At 32.2% G+C, this 25,585-nt stretch overlaps 4 protein-coding genes across 6 annotated transcripts; 2 read left to right on the plus strand and 2 right to left on the minus strand.

Moving 5' to 3' along the window:
- The first annotated feature begins 3,820 nt into the window (after window positions 1–3,820).
- LOC127259547 (luminal-binding protein 5-like) lies at window positions 3,821–7,313 on the plus strand. The gene is made up of 7 exons (XM_051286928.1): window positions 3,821–3,980; window positions 4,612–4,879; window positions 4,966–5,180; window positions 5,258–5,500; window positions 5,676–6,155; window positions 6,238–6,475; window positions 6,555–7,313. The coding sequence occupies exons 1-7, from the start codon at window positions 3,923–3,925 to the stop codon at window positions 7,054–7,056; spliced, it is 2,004 nt and encodes a 667-aa protein (XP_051142885.1). The 5' UTR covers window positions 3,821–3,922; the 3' UTR covers window positions 7,057–7,313.
- A 488-nt stretch (window positions 7,314–7,801) lies between these two features.
- LOC127259345 (uncharacterized) lies at window positions 7,802–8,216 on the plus strand. Its single transcript, XM_051286623.1, has one exon. It carries the CDS (start codon window positions 7,902–7,904, stop codon window positions 8,181–8,183), a length of 282 nt encoding a protein of 93 aa, XP_051142580.1. The 5' UTR covers window positions 7,802–7,901; the 3' UTR covers window positions 8,184–8,216.
- A 1,219-nt stretch (window positions 8,217–9,435) lies between these two features.
- On the minus strand, window positions 9,436–13,638 carry LOC127259344 (uncharacterized). Its single transcript, XM_051286622.1, has 14 exons — window positions 13,397–13,638; window positions 13,241–13,303; window positions 13,070–13,122; window positions 12,809–12,889; window positions 12,643–12,716; window positions 12,423–12,505; window positions 11,732–11,838; window positions 11,414–11,556; window positions 11,289–11,336; window positions 11,135–11,187; window positions 10,615–10,699; window positions 10,467–10,533; window positions 10,247–10,357; window positions 9,436–10,164 (listed from the first exon to the last, which is right to left on the minus strand). Exons 1-14 carry the CDS (start codon window positions 13,573–13,575, stop codon window positions 10,112–10,114), a joined length of 1,200 nt encoding a protein of 399 aa, XP_051142579.1. The 5' UTR covers window positions 13,576–13,638; the 3' UTR covers window positions 9,436–10,111.
- Window positions 13,639–14,603: 965 nt separating this feature from the next.
- Window positions 14,604–19,698, minus strand: LOC127259343 (uncharacterized). Of its 3 annotated transcripts, none has more exons than XR_007840488.1 (9): window positions 19,204–19,698; window positions 17,538–18,705; window positions 17,363–17,453; window positions 17,077–17,234; window positions 16,927–16,978; window positions 16,320–16,396; window positions 16,143–16,236; window positions 15,204–16,013; window positions 14,604–14,994 (listed from the first exon to the last, which is right to left on the minus strand). XR_007840488.1 is itself a non-coding variant. In XM_051286621.1 (9 exons), exons 3-9 carry the CDS (start codon window positions 18,621–18,623, stop codon window positions 15,505–15,507), a joined length of 2,067 nt encoding a protein of 688 aa, XP_051142578.1. In that variant the 5' UTR covers window positions 18,624–18,705; window positions 19,204–19,366; window positions 19,476–19,698; the 3' UTR covers window positions 14,604–15,504. The 3 variants fall into 3 exon arrangements, 1 of the variants encoding a protein (XP_051142578.1); XR_007840487.1 differs by having other exon boundaries at window positions 14,604–15,071; XM_051286621.1 differs by having other exon boundaries at window positions 14,604–16,013; window positions 19,204–19,366; window positions 19,476–19,698.
- Window positions 19,699–25,585: the final 5,887 nt, after the last annotated feature.

Raw genomic sequence — 25,585 nt, forward strand, 5'->3', positions numbered from 1 at the left:
TGCAAAATACTACAACTATTTTATTTATTTATTTATTTATTTATTTATTTTTGTATAGTTGGCAATTATTATCTGCAGCACCGGCCACACTGCTTTCCACGTCGTACTACGTCATCACTGCCTTCGACCAATTAAATATTTCCATCTGTCCATTTTTTAATTATTCCATTATGCTTCATTCATTTTAAAATTTGTATCGAGTTTGTTCATTTTATCAAATTTTACTAGGGCATTATTCATTTTTAAAAAATATTATATTAAATATATTTTTTTATAATATATTCTTATCGGAATTGAACCATTTGATTAGAAATAGTGTATTTAAGGTGATAATATTTAATTAGTTAATAATAATTAAAATTATTATATTATTTTTTATAATTAATAATATTTATATTTTTAAAATAAATTATATATATATGATTAAAAAATTTAAAATATATGTTTAAATATTTAAAAATTATATAGAAATTAAAAAATATATACAATATGGATATCGAGAATAAAATTTTATATAATACAAGTAAATAACAAATATTTTAGTTTATTTATAAAAGATGTGTAGTTTAATTTTAAATATAGATAAAAATATTTGTTTTAGAAGAGAGAGGTAGAAATAAAGGGGTTTTGAGTTGGTCGTATGTTAAGTAGTTAATTAATTTGATTTATATTTGTTAAATATGTTTTGATTTAATAATTTTTACCAAAAATAGAAATGTGTCGATTGTTACGGACAGACAAAAATAGAAATATTGTCAATTGTCACTGATTTTTTAATTTTTTCAAAATTTCAAAATTAATTGTTAGTATGTTTGGTTGGAATTTAAATTTTGAATTGGAGGTTTAACTGATAAAATAAATAAATAAATTTTAATTATTATAATATTTTATGTATAATTAATTTATTTTTAGTTTAATATAAAAGTAATTAAATAAATATTTTATTTGATATTTTCAAACTTTTAAATTAAAAATTTTTTTTTAATAAAAATATATTATTTCTACTTAAAAATGTAATACTCCCTCCGTCGTCTCGGTGCATGATTCTCGTTTACTTTTGCACATAAATTTTTAAATATTAATATTATAATAGGTTGTAGTGAAAATGACGAAAATACCCTTATTAGTATTGTGTAATATAAAAGTAATTGCATTTGTGTAATATAGTGTAAGTTTGAATGGTATTTATTATGTTAGGTAGATAGTACAGTTACTAAATTATGAAATAGTAACTTTGTTTTGGGACGGAAAAAATAAATAAATAAAAAATAACAACTTTTCAATGGGACAGAGAGAATATTAAAAATTTATTTTAAATAAATTTCAAATAATAATCAATAACACGTAGCAATATATTTTGCATATTTGTATTGTGTGATTGGTCATTTTAGTCATTTATTATTCCGATTGTTACTCATACCCAATAAGAAATTCACACCTAATATTTGTTTTATTTACGAACACAAAATTAGCAATAGCTCACACACATATTAGGAGAATGTTCAATGTTTAAATTCGAGAATAATAAATGTGTATTCTTCTATTAAAATCTTCTGACATGTTTATTTGAATAATATTATAAAATTATACTAATTTCGTTCCGTATATATAATTTTAATTTGGATTATTTAATTACAATTTTATTTTACTTTTTAGTAATTATGAACTTTGTTTTATTTACAAATATTCTTATTTGCTATTACAATATTATTTTTATACTAAAAAGTAAAATATAAAATTATTTTTATATTATTTTTAACAATTCATTGTAATTAAATACTATTATTATTAACCCCCTATGAAGATAAATATATATTTTTTAAATGGATGGAAATAATAATATAAATATATATTTTATCAGTTTGCAAAATGTATATTCATTTAAGTAAGTACGATATTGGACTTAAATGAATATAGATACTAAAAATATGATTTATTTTTTTTTTACATATAAGCTCTTTTAAAATTTAAAATTATTCAATTTAAATTTCTAAAAATAGTCTACATCTATAAATTTTATAATTTTATGAACTTTATCGATCTATTAATAATCACTACTTTAATTCTTAATTGACCATTACTTCCTCTCTTTTAGGGCCTGTCTCGTTTAAATAATAGAAATAAATTGTGTTTATTTGGGAATTGGATTTTAAATCCACTGTTGATGCTATTTTTTCTCCAAAAAAATATCAAATCAAATATCTATTTTTTATTTTTTATATTATACTAAAAATCAATTTTATATTCAAAACATCACATCAATACCTATTTATATCACATCATACAACTATTCAAATTAAAAATTTTTATTATTCAAATCCCAACTCAAAATCCAAACTTCCAAACAAACACACCATTTAGTATTCAAAAACCAATACTTATTATTAATAATTTTTTTGTGGCAACAAGAATATAGTGTTATAAAACACATATAGGTCGAAGTTGAAAAACATTAAACAAAACAAAATTTATCAAAAAGGCTTATGAATTTGTTCACATAAACAAATTTTCCTTTCTAAATAAATTTTCAAGATATACATAAAATATATTACTCCCTCCGTCCAGCTGGAAAGTATACATGTTTCTATTTTGGACGTTCAATTACAAAGTAACTATTTCATTAAATACCTCATTTTTTCCACAAATACCCATACTTTACATCACATCATTACTTTTATACCAAAAAAGTAAGGGAAAAAATGTCATTTCACTACTTTTATCTACCTACTATAATTGAAATACTATTATTCCTTAATCTCCGCGCCAAAAGTAAATGTATACTTATTTAGTAGACGGAGGGAGTATATTATATCACAAAAATTAACATGTTAATATAAACTTTTATATATATTACTACATGATTCTAGCCCTATTTCATATTTTTTTAAATTATACTCTCTATATCCCTTAATAATATATTTATTTTTTTTTAAGTAATTGTACTATCTATTTAACATTACAAATACTTTTTAAATTTTTTTACTTTTATTTTTACTTTATCCCAATATAATATTAATATTTCTAAAATTTCGTATAAAAGAAATTGATATATAGATATGAGACGAAGAGAATATATATCAACTAAACAAATACCTCCTGTATCAATAAAAAAATAAATAAACAAGGGTGTGTTTCTAGTTTGAAAGATTTTGATTTCCATATAATTTATTCATATTTTTTATTTTCGTTCTTCCTATATGATTTGTTTAATTTTTTTAAAAAAATAATTATATATTTTAATCATATTTTAAATATCATAATTTATCAATTTTTAATTTTTAATTATTTTTATCAAATAATAATAATTTTTATTAATATATTTTTTAATTACTTACTAATAATACTTTACTTAAATTTTTGTATTTATAGATATAAATCAAATACAGATGGAATGAAAAGAATATATTATTTTCAAAAAATACATTCAAATAGTAAAAGTTGAGTTAAAAGTAATAAATTCTAAATAAATAACTTATATTTATCCGCAAGCGAACTTTCTGGAGAAACTCCAATGAAATAACGAAGCTTGAAAATATATCTGACCAGACACGTCTCCACATTAATCCAACGGTCCAGATCAAACCAAGTATCCCAACAATCTCATTGGGTTGCATGTTTCTCCTCGCGTTTTGATTGGTCCACGTCATCACCTATGACACGGCAATCTTCTGTAGTCGAACCACGCAGGCTTCGGTGACTCCACATTTTGGTTTCAAAGCGAGTTTTGATTCATACTCGAGATCTGATTGGTCCACGTCAGCATCGATGACGGGCTAAACCCTGCACCCGTGGCATCATTTATATATATGTATATATATTGCCCTATTCTCTGTTACACCTTCAGATTTAGAACTTCCCACAGAGAAACAAATCGAGCAACGTTGAAGAAGGAGAAAGGTTGCACGCATTGAGCTTTGTGGAAATGGCTGGTGCGTGGAGTCGAAGCGCATCCTCGCTTGGCTTCTGGATCGTACTGATCGGTGAGCAATTTTTTTGAACTGTTGACTCATAAGTATGATCTAGTGGTTCAACTTTTAACCGCCGAGCAAGCGCACGGATGGTGTGTTCGATTTTTTTTGCAGTTTGTGCTCTGTGTGGGCTTGGTATGCCACGTTGTCTTCTGTTTGTTGCTAGCTGTTAGTTTTAGGAAAAAGTTTGACACAGATTCTAGCAATCTGATTCCGAACGAGATGGTTGAGATTTATTTTATTTGTTAGGATCTGATTTTTCAGATCTGAGTTTATTTAGTCGATATTCAGTTTAGATGTTCCTTTTTAATCCATCTATGATGATTGGCAACAATGAGTTACTGTTTGTTGGATGGATCTCTTCGATCGAGGGACGTTACTATAATGCGGATGCGTTTGTGATTATTTGGAGAGTATATGTTCAATGTGTATTCACCCTCATATACCTGAGGATATATGTATTATTCACTGTTTGAAGAGTTAATTATGGAATAATTGTTGTTTGTGCTTATTTAATGCTATCGGATGCAAAAATTGGAATGAAAATCTAGCATATGTTTACTCGAGTTGCTAAGGTATTTAATGATTCAGTGGCGATTATTACACTGTATGATTTGACATGGTCCCTGATTATTCCAAACAGGAAGCCTATTTGCATTCTCCATCGCTAAGGAGGAGGCTGCAAAAATTGGAACCGTTATTGGAATAGATCTTGGTACAACGTATTCCTGTGTTGGTGTTTACAAAAATGGTCACGTTGAAATCATAGCGAATGACCAAGGTAACCGCATCACCCCTTCATGGGTTGCCTTCACTGATGGGGAGAGGTTGATCGGTGAGGCTGCAAAGAATCAGGCAGCTGTTAACGCCGAAAGGACCGTCTTTGATGTCAAGAGACTGATAGGAAGAAAGTAATTTCTTTTGCCCCTTCATGCACTATTTACTAAGTATGATGCGACTGCCATATCATAACTCTGTTACTTTTGTTAATGCACAGGTTTGAGGACAAGGAAGTCCAGAAGGACATGAAGCTTGTTCCTTACAAGATCATTAACAAGGATGGAAAACCTTACATCCAGGTCAAGATAAAAGATGGTGAAACAAAGGTCTTCAGTCCAGAGGAGATCAGCGCCATGATTTTAACCAAGATGAAGGAGACAGCTGAGGCTTACCTTGGAAAGAAAATCAAAGATGCTGTTGTCACTGTCCCTGGTAACAATATGACCTGAATCTTTATGAAGATCCTAATGCCACACAGTCATTAATGTTTCTTTACACCTCTTCTGCAGCTTACTTCAATGATGCTCAGAGACAAGCCACTAAAGATGCTGGCACAATTTCTGGGCTGAATGTTGTGAGAATTATTAATGAGCCAACTGCTGCAGCAATTGCATATGGTTTGGACAAGAAGGGTGGTGAAAAGAACATCCTTGTTTTCGACTTGGGTGGTGGAACTTTTGATGTCAGTATCTTGACCATTGACAATGGTGTGTTTGAGGTTCTTGCAACAAATGGAGACACTCACTTGGGAGGTACGTTTACATTCTCCTTGCCGGCTGTTCATAATTTCTTTGCGAACCTTTTAAGTTATGCTTAACGTTTGAGCTTATCGTTAAATTCACGATGCTTAAGCACCTTACAAATGTGCAACTGTTATAATTGATTTTCAAATGTAATGTCTATTAACCTATGTGGCTGTGTCTGCAGGTGAGGACTTTGATCAGAGAATTATGGAATACTTCATCAAGTTGATCAAGAAGAAACACGGAAAGGACATCAGCAAGGACAACAGGGCCCTCGGAAAGCTTAGGAGAGAAGCCGAGCGTGCCAAGAGAGCTTTGAGCAGTCAGCACCAAGTCCGAGTTGAGATTGAGTCTCTTTTTGACGGCACTGATTTCTCCGAGCCACTCACCAGAGCTCGTTTCGAAGAGCTGAACAGTGACTTGTTCAGGAAGACCATGGGTCCCGTGAAGAAAGCCATGGAAGATGCCGGCTTGGAAAAGAACCAAATTGACGAAATCGTCCTTGTCGGTGGTAGCACAAGGATTCCAAAGATCCAACAGCTTCTCAAGGACTACTTTGACGGAAAAGAGCCCAACAAGGGTGTTAACCCCGATGAGGCAGTTGCTTATGGCGCTGCTGTCCAAGGAGGAATTCTGAGCGGTGAGGGCGGTGATGAAACTAAAGGTAACAAACGACTCTTGTCATCCATTCGATTGTTTTTGTCGGATACTTCGTCTCTAACAAGACAAAATTCCCATTTGAACAGACATTCTTCTCTTGGATGTTGCTCCATTGACTCTCGGCATCGAAACTGTTGGAGGAGTGATGACCAAATTGATTCCGAGGAACACCGTAATCCCGACCAAGAAATCCCAAGTCTTCACCACATACCAAGATCAACAAACCACCGTAACTATTCAGGTCTTTGAGGGTGAAAGAAGTCTCACAAAGGACTGTCGCCTGCTCGGCAAATTCGATCTCACCGGAATTGCCCCAGCACCAAGGTTGGTCAATCACCCGACCAAAAACACTCCCATCAACCTCATTTCATCGTCTAAATTATTTCTTTTCTGTTTCAAACAGGGGAACCCCGCAGATCGAAGTCACATTCGAGGTCGACGCCAACGGCATCCTTAACGTGAAGGCTGAGGACAAGGCCTCCGGCAAGTCGGAGAAGATCACAATCACCAACGACAAGGGACGTCTGAGCCAAGAAGAGATCGAACGCATGGTGAAAGAGGCAGAGGACTTCGCCGAGGAGGACAAGAAGGTGAAAGAAAGAATCGACGCGAGGAACAGCCTGGAGACATACGTGTACAACATGAGGAACCAGATCAACGACAAGGACAAGCTGGCTGACAAACTGGAGGGCGACGAGAAGGAGAAGATCGAGACGGCGACAAAGGAGGCACTCGAGTGGATGGATGACAACCAGACGGCGGAGAAGGAGGACTACGAGGAGAAGCTTAAGGAAGTAGAGGCAGTGTGCAACCCTATTATCAGTGCCGTGTACCAGAGGTCCGGCGGCCCTGGTGGCGCCGACAAGGCGGATGACGATGAAGATGGTGACCACGACGAGCTGTAGAAGAAAGAAGCCTGTTTAATAGTTTTTAATTTTTTTTTTTTTTTGTTTTAAGGGATTTTTTAAAAAATGGTGTGTAGTTTATAGGGGAGATACTATGCTTGAGTTCTTGCTGAATTTTTGCTGTTTTGAGTTTTGAGAAGATGTTCATGAGGAGGATGACGACGTTATTTGTCGCAATTGATCACATGCCTCTATAATCTGTACTGGTAAGAGCAAGAACGTGCACCTTAACATGGTTGGATTTTTTCGTCTACAAAGTATGGCATTTTATGAATTGATTTTTTTATTTTTAAAAGTAAATAGTTTGAGAAAGGGAGTATTCTTTTACTCAATCTTCTTCAATAATGTGTATATATCGATATAAAATAGTATGACTATGAGATGAATATTGAAAGTCTTTGGGGAAAATTCCAACTATATAATTGTTAATTTGAATTTTGAATTAGTAAGTATATGAGTTTGATTTCAAAATAAAAACCAGTAAGTCCTATTCTACTCAAAATTAGTCAATTATAGAGTATTTATTATTATTATTATTATAATTATTTTTTTTTAACTTTGGGCCATTTTTATGCCATCAAATGGGCCGTAAAGCCAAACAATTGTTTCGTGGAGGCCCATTTTTGTGGCCCATTATATGAAAATGGGCTGGGGTAATAAATAGGAATAAATAAAATGGCCCAATAAGAGAAATCCAGAGTGTGAAAAGCAATGTGCGGAAAATTAAATAAGGCTGACCGTTTGTTTCCCTTTTTCTTCTTCCTTCCCTAATTCTAAATCTTCAGCATTTCTTCTCTCCTCCTTAGTTTATCGATTGATCGGTCCATTGATTCAAAGGCGAAGCGATGGAGAATCCCGACGGGGCTTCGTACTACGAGAAGATGGACGGAATCGCGCGCTCGTTGGGTATGACTGTCGCGGCGGCGTTTTTCGCGTCCCTCGAGCGATTCTCCTGCGTCAATCTGAGCACCTCCGACAGCGACGATGAAAACGAGGACGAGGCCAAGGATCGTCCGCTCGTGCTCACTTCCTTCCAATCCTTCAACTCGACGGAATCTTCCGCGAATCAAAATGTTGACGCGAATGGAAAGAATAACCCCCTGGCTGTTGAAACTTTGCCTGTCTGATCGCGGTCGTGGAAATTCGCCGATCGATTGTAGGTAAATAAAATTTTAATTAGTTTGATGAATTATTTTTTCGCAATTATTCTATTTCCGTGTTGGTTATGTGAATACGTTGTCTTATTTAGGTCTTTTGCGGAAATTAAGAGCAATTTTGCATTAAATAATCTTTTCTTATTATTATTATCAAGCCTTTGAACTCATTGTCGCATTATCTTGTGGATACAGACATGTCTTTCCTTGATCCCAAATGCATTTCTGAAAAATAATATCATGATTTGTTGCTGCTGTAAAATATCGTTTTATACTATTGCAGCAGTTATTCTTTATTTAGGTTTGGGATACCTTGAATTCATACTTTTCATTGATCCCTAATAAATCCTTGGAAATTTAGGTTGTTTTGCACTTTGCAGGTTGCTTTGATTTGAAATTTTAGTAATGAAAAATATTGTTTGGTTGTAGGTTTGGAGTTGGCGTAAGGTTGGTAAAGTAAAATTTTGAATTAGAATAGCCCATTGATGTGATGATATCAATTGATATTATATTTGATGTTTTGAATGTAAACTTTAGTGTAGTAGAAAAATGAAAAATAAATATTTTTTGGGGAAAAATCAGTGAATAGTGTGATTTGGGTTTGAAACCCACAATCAAACAGAACCGGTCAGTGTTTAGCATCAGTTTTGAATGAAAATAGATCTTCTTTGATGTGGTAGTTTGGGCTGGAAAAAATTTTCACCTAGTGTTTTTTATCATGAAATGAAGAATCAATACCCATAAATTGTTAATCATAGTATAAAAATGGCTTATTGATAATTGATAAATATCTGATCCATGGTCGGGGAGCTAGTTGGTGGCATTTTTCTGAAACTGGGTAGGATTTGGAAAGTATAACTTTGAATTTGCATGTGAGCGAAATATGGCCCGAAACTTGCCTTCTTGGTTAAAGGAGTTATTAATGATGAAGCTGCTCTATACTTTTGTGTTATTCTGTTGGTCAAGTTTGGAGTTCGAAATTGAGATGTGTTGCGAGAATTAAGTGTTTTATGGTCACAAAATACTCACCCCGAAACTATAATGTGGCAACGTAAATGCATTCCTTCGTGATATTTCTAAACTTTTACATATACCATTAGCTATGAAGGTACCTTTGGTTTCATTACTCGTTGGCATTACCCGTGCATGGGTGTCTACATTTATACTTAGATTCTGAATGCTTCAACATGAATTCACTGTGTGGCTATTGTTCAGGCACGACCCCAGGATCACTGCGTAGTTTTGAGATTTGTGTTTTTTGTGTGGATTTATATGGAGTCCAATCGATACTGAAGTTAGCTTGAATTTATTACAAAGGAAGGGTTCTTGGATATGCTGCCTGCATGTTTGAGGCCCAAGCCAAGTGCAGCTGTGTTTGATTTCATGTCTCTCTCTCTCTTTTTTTTTTTTTTTTTTTTTTTTTTGAGAATTGTTGGATTTTGTGCTTTGATCCTTGAATGTACAAATATCTTTAAGATTTTATGTTACCTTGTGGCTTGCTATGAAACAAGTTATGATGCTTAATACTATCATAACCCAATTGTTGTGCCTGAATTATTCATTTTCATTCCTAGCAAAGTCTGTATCGACATAATAAACATAAGCTGAGACAGTTGTGATAGAATAAGCTCAACCCGTTATGGAAGCAAATTTGAAGAAAGCTAAAGTTATTTTTTCATAGAAGTTTTACAATATTTGAGCATGTCCCCCCTTTTTGGACCCAAGACTCATTCTGACGAGAAAAAATAAATAATGTCAAAAGTTTTAAAAAAATATCTGTGTAAATATAACTTAATTAAAACTAACAATGGCTAAAAAAGCCCGGTAGGATATTCATAAATCAAAGTCTACAATAAATATGCCACCAGATAATAATTGCTGCTGCTGCTGTATTATCCATCTCATGTCGAAGTTGAAGGGTAAAAGCTCCAAATTGATACACAATTTTCGTCGCCTGAATAAGGAGAGTATCATTTTTTGATTAAATTCTGAGATAGATAAGATGTGTTTAATCAAGTTAGAGATGGATATAGTACCACTCAGACGGTCATCGCCATCGGCCTCGTCTAGAGCTCCATATCGTCTGTGTCCTGACGAAGTTGCTGCCATTGGATAGTAGGGGTGGAAAGATACACAATTGATAGTGTCTGGAACATGATTAAATTATTGCCAAAAGAACATGGTTACAAATGTCCAAATAATAATAATAATAATATAAAGTCAAGAAAACCAAACAAATGACTACGAAATAAACACCTAATGCAGCTTGGAAACTCGACACCCAATGCCCTGTCTGAAGATCATACATATGCACCATGCCATCCTTTAAAGAACAGGAAAAAAACAGAGATGAGATCGGTGATGTAATTTGATTCTTGAATATATCAGTGGATTAAAAGGGTACCTGACCACCAGTGCCAAGATATCTGCCAAGAGGTTCAATATCAAATTGTATCCGTTGATTGGTGCCTTCGCATGATCTGTAAAGTCTAACCAGACATGGAAGATAAATCAATAGAAGCATGAATGAAATATTGGATTGGAACTTGTAATAACAGAAAGAAAGGTAAAGTGGCATGACATAGTATAGTATTTGGGTGATACTTATTTCCATGCATGGCATTCAATGGAGCGAGTGATACGAAGTTGTATTCATTTATACCTAGCGGTGTTGGTACTTAGTAACAAAACAAACAAAAAGGGAAGCGCTAGTCCTGATTTCCTCTAGACTAAAAACTTGGAGGTAGATAGGAATGATGTCATTTCATTAAAAGAGAGACTGAAAATTTGAGACAGCTGCATATTTTATTGTACATTTCTTTTAAGTTGTTTGGCAGTTACTTCCATACAAGAAACATTTTAAAGAAATTTTGTCCAAGATCCAGTTATTCCACTATATTTCAGAATGGAAAACAGCAACGTACTTGTACACAATTTCAGTGTTTTTTCGAATATCCCAGCATAGAACATAAGGATCCTGCAAGAAAGCAAAGAAACATCAGGATAATGGCAGCATCATATGCAGCATAAGAAGTTTAGAATGCCATCCATGTGAAACATGGGTGACGGTTTTCTTACCCTACGTCCTCCAGTGTACAAATAGTTTCCATCTTTAGAAAACTGAACCTGAGAGATGCTTACTTTGAATGATTAATCACTTCTAGAAACACAAAATCCAACAATAGAGTTGAAATTACACCTACTTGGGTGACTCCACCTTCTTGGCCATGCAAAACATACAGCATTTCCATATTATCTTCTCGATATATGGCAGTAGTTTGGCTGTAGGATCCCGCAGCCAACATCCCAGAATGAACAGGAGAAAAGGCAATAGAAGATATGATCCCTGATAATAACAAAGAACAAGCTTATATTTGAATAACATTATAGTATACTGGGCAGATAGCCAGAAAAATAAAATATAATACATACCACATTATAGTATACAATGTCATAATATCAATAAAAAATAGGAAGTTTCACTAGGTTCAGATTTTTCTACTTTTCTTCTTTCAGATTACCAGATTGCCCTTCTTTGTTTTCTGTAACTGTTGAATATTGAACAAAATCTCTTCCTGGACGATGAACCTCAAAAACTCTAATAGTTTTGTTGTATCCAGCAAATATCCTGAATTTTGAGATAAAAAAGTCATGAATGAAGCATTGCCTAGCTTAGAGCAAAGGGTAAATTCACCACATAATAACCAAAATATTTATACAGAAGTAGAAAGAGGGTTCAGAGTTAAAAGTGAAATAAGTAAATATGTTAGATTCCCAGATGATTAAGTTCCCTAAGATGTGAAAATAAATAACAAAAATTTCATCAAGTCAACATGAAAAGAAGTAAGTACATAAGAACAAAGAGAGACACCGAGAAACAGAACCAAACATGCGAGAACATAAGAATGCATGACAGATGTTACAAGAGATTACATGCTAAAAAGTATTCTCAACTACAGTAAGTAAAAAGTGAAAATGTGGAAGTCACCAGTTCAATATACGATTGCTTTTTTCTAAGAAAAGAATAAATGAACTGTCTAACATAATACCGCTTTAGATCCTGATCTCCCATTCAGCAGATAATATCTTAATATAAAGATAGACTACATCAATTCCATGCTATGACAATAACGAACACCAACATATAATACAATGGAAAAATATCATGCTATTTTAGTGGTGTCACATGCCATTCCTTTGATTGATGCTTACTTGTCTCCATTAGGGTTGAAACCAATTGAAAAGGCAGCACTGATCTCATCCATGGCATCATAGGCACGATATGTGCAGCGCAGCTGAAATTTACCATTTACAGATACTTTTTATCAAAATATTAACACAATATGCCATGATGTGCATAAGAGAGATTATCATCATTTGGAAAAGAACAATGAGAAACATATAATAGAATATTAACCAAAAATTGCAGTACCTGCCCAGAATTGGCATCCCAGAGATGGATAGGATGGTCTCGTGTTGATGTTGCAAATACACATAGATCTGGATCTGAATCATAAAATTAGAAAACCTTGTGAATTCTAAGCTAAAAAACTTCACCCAAATTTGATCAAATAAAATCATGAAGTGCAAGCCTATACTTGATGCAGACATGTATGGATACCAGCTATAGTCGTACACCGATTCTCCCTCACTCACAACAAGGTTTGCTGCGTATGAATCTGCAAGGAAACTGAGTGAATTATGGAAGTATGTACAGAACGAATTATCATTTGCCTTAAATGGATCAATCGGAAATTGCAATATCACTCTTTGATTTTGAAAATAGCAACACAAATACATCAAATTATTCAAAAGTTAATTCAAGCACCATATGTCAGAGTTCAAGACGAGTGAACTACCAGAATCCGCCATGGAAGGGGGATTGACAGATTCGCCATTGTCGTCATAAGGCCTAATAGAGAGGGGAAACAACATAACAATTACAATGCAGAAAGGAATTCCAAACACTTTAAACATATTTCAATCACAAGAAATTCCAAAGATTTCACAACCACGGCCACTAGACTTACAAATTGAAAACACGGAGGGTATTATCGTCGGAACAGGTTAGGAAGCATGAACCATCCGGCGACCTTTTCAAAACAAGCAAAAAAACACATGAAGCGAGAGACAATCCCTGCTAAAATTCTTGAAGATAATTCACCAATATATAGAGAAACAATCACCACTTGACGCCCTTAAGAAAGTTGTTAGGGTTTGAAGGACTTGTTCTGAACTGCTGGAAAAAATGATAGTTCCGGTATGGCGCGACGGAGTAATTTACCGTCGACCAATAATTCGCTTCATCGGAGGCAACTGTTTCGGTTACGCAGTCCGGCGGCGGCTCTCCGGCGTCTTCTCCCATTGTCCCCACCGGAAAAAGGTTCAAATTGCCGCCAAAATACAGTGTTGCAGTGTACCGATAGCAGGGGCTAATAATGTATATTAATTTCTAATTGGGCCGAACCAACTTCTCTAGAAGATCCATACTTATTACACATTTTAAGCCCAAAAGAAACCCATTTTTAATATCGCCACAATATAAAGGCCCAAAATATTTGGCCCAAACTCTTCACACTTTATTTTATTCTCCCTAGAATGATACTCCCTTCTTCCCACATAATTTGTACATATTTTCTATTTTCTATTTTCGTTCCACATAATTTGTCCTTTCTTTTTTTGAAAATTAATTATACATTTTAATCATATTTTAAAATTTAAAATTAAAATTTTTTGGAGGGAGTACAAAACGAGATTGTTTGGTTTTAATTTTAGTTAGAGATCTGATATTATTTTTTGCAAAATGAAATAATATATATACTTTTTAACCAAAAATAGATTGAATGGGATTGATTTTTGTTTAAAATACAAATGAAACACACATTTCTTAGCATCAAATAAAATCTGTCCTTGCCACTAATTTTTATCAAAATTTTCAATCATTTTTTAGTTGTAACGGCGTATTTGCTTGTCTTTTCAAGACTATTTCCATACCATCTAATTGACAATTTTGTCTTTTTCAATAAAAAAATATCTCATTCATGCACTGCTTATTAAAAGCCACAAATCCATTTTCAATTAAAAACACTAAATAAATAAAAATCCATAATCCCTTTTTCAAATCAGAAACAGACACCAAATGTTGAGAAAGAAATAGCCCTAAAAAAGATACACTACAGCTGCCAGATATAATAAAATAACAATAACAAGAATACAAAGAGATAAGAAAAGATAGATCCATAATGCATGACGCCCAGCACAGATAAGAGATAAGTTTGATTCAGAATTGCACATTCATAATAAAATATATTTATATTTATATATATATATATATTTAGAAAAGAAAGAAAAAAGTGAACCCATTATTGAAAAGCAGATCAGAGCAGAGCATGGTTCCCAGCAAGAAGAAACAATTCATTCATTTATTACAGGGTGCCAACTAAATCCATACATACATACATACATCAGGGACAATTTATACTACAAAGAAAACCATAATTCTAGTAAAAAAATTTCAATTCTAATAAACTACTATAATCTTACTGCACCATCTACAGTCAAATTATTACTTACAGTGCCATCAAGTTAGTTTTTTACCATTACTGACAGAACACAGTTTATAATCTAAGCCAAAGCTCATTCATGGTTCTTCCTCTCCAACAGTATTAAGTATCAGAATCTCACAGCGGCAGCAGACAAATAACACAATCATTCAAACCAGCCATCCCATTCCCCACATCCTTTTTTCGTCGAAAACAAATCGACACCAGCCGCCCCGAGCCCACTACGACCAACATAAAGATATCGATATCAAGAACTGACCAATTACGACACAACTCCGTTTCTATCCGGGGCCATAGCCTAAAATTATTACCAGAGCAAACAAATGAAATAAATAAATCTGCCATCATACAATTAAGGAAGGCGAGGCAAGGCATATGGGACTCACTCATTCACTACCACCCCTCATATTAAATTAAATCGATGGGGTACCTTACAAGTTTGCAACTTTGACTCCCGCCTGCCAGCTATCGTCACCCACCAGCCTGCCCGCCCATCCATCCGAGCTTTAATAATGTACAGCTGTTGATCGGGACCCAACGAACGAATAAATATGCCAATTGAACCGGATTAGGGTCCATCCCCGCCAGCACTTTCCAGTACTGCCAAATGTAGCTTTATTTGCCAGCCTATCCATGCAATGAATTCGCAGCACACCGCCGAGAACGAGTGTGTGTCTTCGAGTAAAGATTAACGAATCATATCCTGTTTTTAATACTTCTGTCGCCTTGTCTCAAAGGGGGACTGGTAGCCCGTAATTCTGAAAGGATCTGATACGGCCATCCCATCCGGCAGTGACCACAACTAGGCCCCATGCATGAGCATTTGATGAACTCTGGTAACAAGTCTTGAAAAGTTTGTACTGAGATTTGCTCAACAAGGACGTCGCAAATTTTGGACTTGGCATAGGGAGCTTTTCCTCGGGCCATGTTGCAGATCCTTTTGAGCCGGAATCTAGTAGGAACTCTTGTGTTAATGAGAATTGGGTGGATGATGAGAACGGCAACGGGTTCGTCGAATTCTTGCCGGGGAAGCTTGAATTCATGCCGGGCCAAGGAATGGCGACGGAGGCATCGGATGAGAAACACTCGAACGATTTAGTGACCCTAGGCTGAGAAAAGAACGACTCTTTTCCGACAAAGTAGTTCCACATGTAAATATTTGAATCCTCTGAAGCTGAAATGATGTGATTCCCGTCTGACGTAAGCGATGCCGTTGGATGGTTTCCGGAATTTCGAAAGCCTGGCCGTAACAAAAATTGATTGAGTCAGATTACGTTTATAACTTGAATTATAACTGATTAAACAGAAATATTTTGTGTTCATTTGATCATGTTATTGTGAAATCGGATGAAACAAATCAGGTATTTACCTTTGTACTTGCAAATAACATTCATCCCTTCTATGATGCGGACTTGTGAATCAGCAGAAGCAACCAAAACTTTGCTAGGGTCTTGTGGGAAAAACTACACACAAATAAGAACAAATGTTAAGCAACTTATGTCATCAAACTAGTAATGCCATTAACAAATCGGCTACAATGGGTAACCTGAAAGCCAGTTATCCTTCTGCTCGTCGACTTCTTATTATTTAAGCAAACTTCAGCTTCCAATTGCAAGCATTCATCTGATACAAGCAACACAAAGCATAAATGCCCCTGTAATTAAATCTGAGTCTTAAAATAAATCATCAAATGGCTATAGTTAAACCTAAGGTTACTTTATTGATTCCCTCGAGATAATTCATTTTATATACCAAAGCACAGTGATCCAAACAACAAATATCGACAATGCACATATCAACTAAAACTTGCGGATGGAATTTATGCCCGTGTAAGCAAGGCATGTGCAGACCATTATGACCTTTCAATGAGAAAAAAACAAAATTGGTGGCATCTCAACATGAATAGATATCACATAGACCTCGTAAATTTAGTTGGGAAAAGTTTGCTTAAAATGTAATACCACCACCAGACACATTAGAAAGAGTCAACATTGCACATTAAAGGCCCATGTGAGATGACAAGAACATCAACGCATTCAAAGTACAAAAGCTTCGGCTATCATAATAATTAACGCCCAAAGTGGACAAATATTCTTTCACAAGAATGACATCAGAACATTGATGAAAAAAGATAAGAGAACCAATAAATATACCTGAAATTTTGAAAAACCGGTAGGTGCCTGTAATAAAGCCGACAATGCCACCCTGTGTAGAAGAAAATAATTATCCGTTAGTTCTTCATATAATAACAAGCAAATGGTGGTGGTGGTGGTGGTGGCGGTGGCGGTGGCGGCAGGGCAGACCTGACCATTGGGATGATAACAGATAGCAGTGATAATGTCCCTTGTTTCAGTCCAGTATACAACTTGACAGCCGGTGGTTGTCCAAATTCGAACCTTCCCATCTATCGAACCGCTGATGAAGTAGTCGTCGTTCATAGGGTGGAACTGAATGCACGTCACTGCAAGAGGGTTATATGTATCTTTAGCCGAAGAAATCACCAACGCTAAAGCAAATGTAGTTCTATATTGTTTTGATCTGTATGTATGATCAGTAATCTAACAAGAACAGATTTCGCACAGGGCATACCATAATCAGTATGGTGAAAGACCTTGAGGCAGTGATCAAGTCCAATCTTCCATAGCCTTGCTGTTTTATCCATAGACGATGATAGCAAGCACTAAGGGAAAAACAATAGAATTCAAATTAGTTCATTTCAACATTTTAGATGGTATTCGAATAAAATTAAGCATTCTAAACATACGTTGTTCTTTGACCATGATAGATCCAAGATCTCTGCAGTGTGTCCTTCAAAAACATGCAATGGCTTCTCCAAAATTCGGAACACCTTTGGAGGGATAACAACACATGCCGAATCCGATGTTTTCCTAAGATTCTTGAATTTAGCATCTCTTTCCATGGTTAGAGGGGCCAATTCAGAGAGATTGCTCAGGGACAAAAAAACGCAAGAAGGGTCGGCATCCGGGATGTCCACTGCATCCAACCTCTCGTCTTCCACAACTTTCCAGATTTTCACAAGCTTATCTTCTCCAGCAGTAGCTAGATATTGGCCGTCGAAACTAAATTTCATAGCCAATATAGACCCCTCATGGGCTTCTATATCTTGTCCTGTGAAGAGGCCTGAAAGTTCCTTTAACTTTCTTCGACAATGGCGAACACAGACTCGGCGGATCCTTGTCGATTGAGCTTGGCCGGATCCATCAAACCCCTCCCTATCAGCCTTTGCATTCCCCGCCATGGAACAAGTTATTGAGCGCAATTTTCTCATCCATCTTTCCTTCAGCCTCCCCATCGTCCTAGGTGTATATCCATTGGCCTCAACCGAAACACCATCGACTTTTCTAGATGACTGATGCATATTGTCTGGCCCCTTGACCTGAATTCTTTGAAGCTTCTTGTTCTCCACCATCTCAAAACCTCTCCTATGGCTGGCATTCCCATTGACATTTCTACATTCATCTAAAACAGTACCTCGACACAAATTCAAATCAGCTGTATTCCAAGAAGAAGAACCACTTGAGGACAGTTCATCTTCTTCATTGCTAGATGTTCTTAGCACAGCTCCATTGTTTGCCACAATTCGATCAGTATCCCCCACGAAGGGACTGTCGGCATCGTTTTCATGGCTGTCTACAAATATCTCACCTTCAAACTGATGACGAGAAAACCCCATCCAACTAATGAATCTCCTTCTGCGCTCTGTAACACTTTGGGGAGAATTTACCCAAACATCATATTCCCAATTATCAGAAAACCCCTCAATCTCTGGTGAAATCTGCTTCGAATCGAAAAATTCAGATCCCTCGTCGTCGTCCGAGAAGCTATCCATGATTCCTTAGGGTTTAATCCACGAAATCACAGAAGCCCCACCATTGGATTGGCAATGCGTTTACTCCTCTGCTGTGCAAAACCTTCGAAGAACAAAGAAAGCAGAATTACAGAGTGAACAAACAAAATAGGAGGAGCAGCCATAGCCAGGCTCTGAAATGAAACAACAAAACAAACACATAAAAACAAAAAACCAGACCAGAAATCGTATATCGAATATTGCCAGCGACTGAAACCACAAATGGAAAAAGTAAACATTAAACGATATATCGAACATGGATCCCAATCCACACCCATTGAACCTGGTCTACCTCACCACAACCTTCCCGCAACCGAAGAAAAAAATTAATAATAATAATCAAAATTAGAAAAACAAATCCAACGCCCAATCTCGAAAACCCCAAACGAACGCAGTTGATCCGAAAACAAATAACCGAAATCCATTCCCCGAGACAACGAATGCACGCACACAACAAATTCACCACAATTGAAGCCACGGAAGACGAAAGCAACACAGAAACCACCCGCATTAGGTACAACGGAACCGAATCAAACTAACAGAGGAGAAAGATTTTGCTCACATGCGTTTGCTTCAGATTCATCCGACGGAATTGAATTTTTGCAGCGAAATCGAGGGGGCTGGGGTCTCTAGAAAGAGAGGGAACAGCAAAGAAGTGCACGGACCATTAAAAAAGGAGGCAGCCCAAAGAAACGGCAGTTGAATTCAATTCGATTCGATGCGAACTGTCAAATAGGTTGAAAAGTTGCGAAACAAAAACCAACAACGTAAAATCAATTCATTGATATCCGTGAATCGACGGCCCGATAAACGAGATTTGAATCGGAATCGCACCCGTTTCGGACACTAAACAGTGATTCCTGCGAGTAATTAAGCACCGAAATTTCTCGCCCCAAAAATTTCCCTGTGTGGAAACGAAAGCCCAAGGGAAAGTACACAACAGCTTACTCCGAAATTGCATCTGCCAATTTCACAAAACTGATGTAATAAATATAATATATATGTGTGCATATATTAATCAAATTATCAAAATATGGCAAATTTGTGGTTTAGAATGGAATGTTCAATTCTCCACTTCGGAGGTCAAAAGCCAAACCACAGTCAGTCAGTCAGTCTCTAAAATATGCATACATACATATATATATATATATATATTTAAAAAATAACATTCAAGAAAATGACAAAGAATGGTACATTTAATTGTAAAGTATGTATAAAAAATTGAAAGCAAATACGTTATTAGGTTGTGTCAAAATACATTTTTGAATTTGGTTTTTAAAAAGTAAAATAAATTAATAAATAGTGATGTATAAATATAAAGTTTTAATAAAATAGTATTTGATATGAATATTGCAATTTATTTTTATATTATCCATGTTATACAACATATTTTTACAATTACTTTCAATATATAATTAATTAAATTTTGGTTTAAAAATTAACCTAAAAAAAGTGGTCTAAACTTTCAAAATACAACACACAAAATATTTATATTAATTGGTAGAATCAAGCTAATGTAATGAGATATTTTGAATACTGATTGACGATTAATGAGAGCGATATTTTGGTCATATTTTCCAATTAAAAGTTTGATTAAAGAAAACGGGCAGCACGTGGAAACGGTGTTTATTTTTGGAGCTCCCGGGAGCAGAACGCCAGAGTATAGTCTATCGTAGATTATGTGGGGTCCATTCCATACCGACGGTGGATTTGCAACTGGATCTCTGGTCCAGATAGAGCACTAATAAACTGACCGTGTTAGAATTGCGGTCAAGGCTCTGAATTACGTGGTCCAAATCGAAGGCTGCTGAAAGATCAACGAGTGAGGCTCCTTTATTGACAGTCAACTAAAAAGAGTATATAAGAATATTAATTATTGACTTATTATAAACACAAATTATTTTTAAGTAATTGATTGCCACTCAAGTAAAAATATTTAACCTATTACCTATCCCTGAAATTAATAAAAGTAAAATCAATAAAGAAAAGCCTATTCTGACATATTCTTTGTAAATAGGGCATGGGCCGACATTCCGTTATTTATATATTTATTTATTTTCTACCACTTTAAAAATACTTTATAATAAATATCCCATCTCGTTCTTGAACTCTTTTTGTCTTGACAATTTATTTATTTTTTTATTTTGGTCTTTCTCATAATAAAATATTTATTTCTTTTTTTTAAATAATTGTACTGTCTACCTAACATTACAAATGTCATTACCATTATATTATACAATACTAATAAAATTAATTTAGTTTTTTTACCATTATTTTTATTTTATTCTAACATAATGTTAATATTTCTAAAATTTAGTTCAAAAAGCAAATAGATATATAGATATGGAATATGGATAATTATTTTATCTTTAATACAGCCATAATAATAATAATAATAATTAATCCATCCAATTCCAATAGAAGTATAGAACATACACTTCTTAATTAATTAATTAAGAAGTATATTAATAAAAATAATTATTATATAGTAAAAATAATTAGAGATTAAAATTAAAATAATTAAATAATTTAATTAAGATTAAAAAATTATAATTAAAGTGTATAATCAATTTTAAAAAAAGTTACGTAGAATGGACGAAAATAAAAAATAATAACAAATTTTGTGGGATTGTGAGAGTATATATTTATTTTGACTGATAATTTATGATATTTTTGTGGGTCAGATTTTTTATTAATTAAATTTAATATATAATATTAATATAACAAGATATAAATTTAAAAATATTTATAACATATAATAAATTCATATTTAATTAAAAATTATATTATCATCACAAAACTATTATTTTTTATTATTTAAATATTTATTGTTAGTAAGTATTCCTTATACATACCAATATTATTATTTTTTATATCTATGTATTAATATTGTTACATAAATATAAATATTAAACAATTTTTGCGTAGAAATACTTCTTCTGTCCTTAAATACTATACGAGAAAAAATCTGATTAGTAAATAATTAATAAAATAGAAGTAAAAATAATTAATAAAAAAATAATATAATAAGTTTAAAAATATAATGACAACTAAATATTATTTATTAAAATAAAAATAATAAAACTATAAATTGATAAAGTTATTTACTGTAAATATATTGTAAATAAATTTAAAGAATATTTAAAAAATTAAAATAATTATAACCGAAGAATATATACTTGTTCTCTAAATTAATGGTGATAATATATTTTTTTAATAATAATAAAATAAAAGAATATTAGAAAGTCAAGGAAAGAGATTATTGGAGGTGTTTCCTCTTAATCAGACAGCTTTGTTCGGATGCTGACGTCACAATCACTCACTAATCAAATCATTACAATGAAAAAGCAGTGGTAATCATTGCAGATCACGTGACTCCAATTAATCATCAATTCATTAGGAATAACTGACGGAAAGTTACAAAATTACCCTATAGATTTTTTTGTCAAAAAAAAAAAACCTCAGTCAGACATGTCTTCGTATGCATAGATATATAATGTAAAATATATTCTCTCTACGTCAACAAATTAATGTCCTATTTTTTTATTTGGGATGTTTAATAATTATTATTCTATTTTTTTTTAAACAAAAATTTTATATCTTTACTCTTCATTTATTTATTACTTTTAATCTCTACCATACAATTAATGATAAATTTGTCAATTTATAAGAAAAAAAAAAAATCACCTAAAAAATCGTACAAATATACTTTAAACAATAGAAATTTGACGGAGGGAGTATATAAAAGAAAAAAGCGAAATATATATATCCCTCAACTTAACGGTAACAATGGCTAAAAATGTGATTAACTATTGTACGGTTGATGCTTAAACTTGTCTTAAATTAATGATATACTTAATGGACAAAGCATGTCTGGTTGGGCATGTTGTAATTTTAATTATTTGGTAGGTCCCGGGACTTCAGACGGCAGATGGATCTGAAAAACAAGATTGGTGGGTGTCTGGATCTGGTGTAAGGGTCCAGGGAGCTGCTACGTGCTGTTATTCATGTCCACTTGATCATGGGCACATTCACGTGTCTCAGAAAGAAATAAACACAAAAGCAACCATTTGTAATAAATTATAATCATTTGGTTTAAATATTTGTTCAAGAATGTTCCATTTTTTATAAAAATAAAATAAAATAAAATAATTCCTTTGTGTATAAATTTTGTGTTCATTAATATATATTCTAATAAATATATTATTATTATAATTTTGATTGTAATTTAAAATAAAAGCATTTTGTGAATTTGTTGGATCTTAACTTCGTCTTTATCTTTGAGTTTCCTTTTTGTTCAAGTGTTTTTTGGTCCATGTCCAAACAGAAGAGTTTATATTAAATTGTTGATATATTAAATTGCAATTAATAGTGACATATTTGGAAATAAGTATAATATTGAAGAGTATATATTAACAAATGTGTAAGAGTTATTCGTTATAAACTGAAAAAATATATATATATATAAATAAAGATAAATTTGATGGATAAATAAAATATTAGTATTACATTTTTGAACACTTTTAGTTACATTTTTTTTTTAAAAAAAAAAACTTATAATTTTAATTTGTAAGGCTTTATTCTTATTTTAGATTTTTTAGTAGTATTTTGAAAAAAAAAATTATGATTAAAAAAACTTGTAACTTTGATGGTAAAATTAAATTGAAAAACACGAACAAACATGATTATAATAACAATCTTGTAATACGTACATCGTGCTATGAAGTTACTAAAATATTTAATCATTCCACGTATGCATTCTTTCTATCCCATATATTATGTTACAATTTTTTTAAATCTATCTCATATTTTGTGTCATTTTATTAAAAAAAAATTACACATTTTAAAATTTTTAATTTTAATTTTAATTATATAAATTATTTATTTTTATTTTAATTTATAGTTAATTATATTATATTTACTTTTATTAATATTTTTAATTATTTATAGATTATATCTTTCTTAAATTTTATACCATCGAATAAAGTGCTACTTTAAACAAAAGAAAAGAAAAGCATTAATATATACGTATGAGATTTTTGGTCACAATCATAAAGAGACTGTTTACCAATCCCTAAAATTAAAATAAAATTAAAAAATCACCTGACGTGTTCCTTTTTCTTATTACATGAAAATAAATAAATGGGGCCGAGGGATTTTTGTACGCTGCACTGATGCGACACAAATCCTTCTGCCCAAATACAACTCCATTTTATTTTATTTTACTATTATTTTGAATCTGTTATTTTAATTAATTTTGTTTATATTATAAAAATATAATATATAAATATGATATATATTATAATTTCTTTTAAAAAATTATTAATTTTTTATAAAATATTTATATCAATGTCATTCCAACAAATTATAATAGAAATGCAAAAATATCTTTACATATAAAAGTATTATCAACTACAATTTAATTAATATTAAGATTTATGTGAACAGAGAAAATATATAAAATATATATATATATATGTATTTATATATAATTAAAATAAATTAGGATATAAAAATTAGCAAATTATAAATTTATATAAACATATTAATGTATTTAAAAGAGAAATGTAAATAAAAAATTTATAATTAAATCTCACCTTACAAAATTTGAAAAAAAACAATTTAAATGAAAAAAAAAATAGTTCTATGTCAACCAATAGTCAAAGTTTCTTTCTTATAAAAATATATCGGAATCAATCATTACGAATGTCTTTATTTTGTGAAATAATTTGAAATTATTATTATTTTTAACGTAACTTATGAATAATTATGTAAATAATATAAAAATAATAAATTTATTTAATATATTAATTTCTTTTTAGAAAGACATACTGATTTATTTTGACAAAAAAAAAAAAAAAAAACACACTATAACTTAAATTTTTCTATATGTAACTATTTATGTGGAATTTGTAGTATTTTTTTTAATGTTTATTTGCACACTTTTGTCTCTCAAGTTGTCACATTAAAAATTTCATGAAGAGGTGATACCCAATAACGGAATCAACAGTAAAAGTTATAGGGCAAAATCGATATATATATATATATTTTTATGAATTCAATGTTGTTATTTTTTAGTCATAGTACATTCTGGAAAAAAAAAAAAAGAAAAAAAAATAAATGTTTTAGAAAATATTTCAACAAAATTATATAAAATTTAATATTTTTTTATTATAAAAAATAAAATTTAAAGACAAAATATATAAATCAACGAACAGATAAATTTTTTATGATTTTTTATATTAAAAAATAAAAAATAATAAGAAAAAAAATTACTATAAAATACATAATTTTATTATTTTTTACATAAAAAAAATATATATATTTTGAGGAATGAGGTTCAGTTGACCCCCTAGTCCCGTATAGTTCCGCCCTGGTACCAAAACATTAATTAGCATATATATATATATATATATACAGATATTGTGGGAATTTTGTAATAAGAGATTCTTATTTTAGGCACAAGACATAAACCACAATTAGTTACAATAATTGAGAAAGAGGAAATTATAGATAAATAAATAAATAAATAAATATTTAAATAATGAATGAGTGTTTGGTTGTTGTTTGTTTGCTAATAATTAGAATTATAATAATTATTAAGATGACAGATGGGCAATCTTGAATTCCAACCACAAGAAAGTTGTGGGACAATTAATGGTCGTCTGATTCAGATTCAGGCAAATCTATTTTGGTTTTCCTTTCCACTGTTGCCTGAAAATGACACAAAACAATATATATACATTACATAACATGGATGGATGGCTAATAAATAAATAAATTTGATTTATAAAATAATTCTATGGAAATTGATTTTGACTATGTCTATCTTTTCATCAATTTATAAATCTATCTTGGGATAAACAAACGGATCTTGTGTCCCTTATATATTTTGTAAGATAAATAAATAAAATGTTACACGTTTCTAATTTATAATGCATGAT

Source organism: Andrographis paniculata, unplaced genomic scaffold (assembly GCF_009805555.1).
Source record: "Andrographis paniculata isolate CXL003 unplaced genomic scaffold, ASM980555v1 Contig60END, whole genome shotgun sequence".
NCBI lineage: Eukaryota > Viridiplantae > Streptophyta > Magnoliopsida > Lamiales > Acanthaceae > Andrographis > Andrographis paniculata.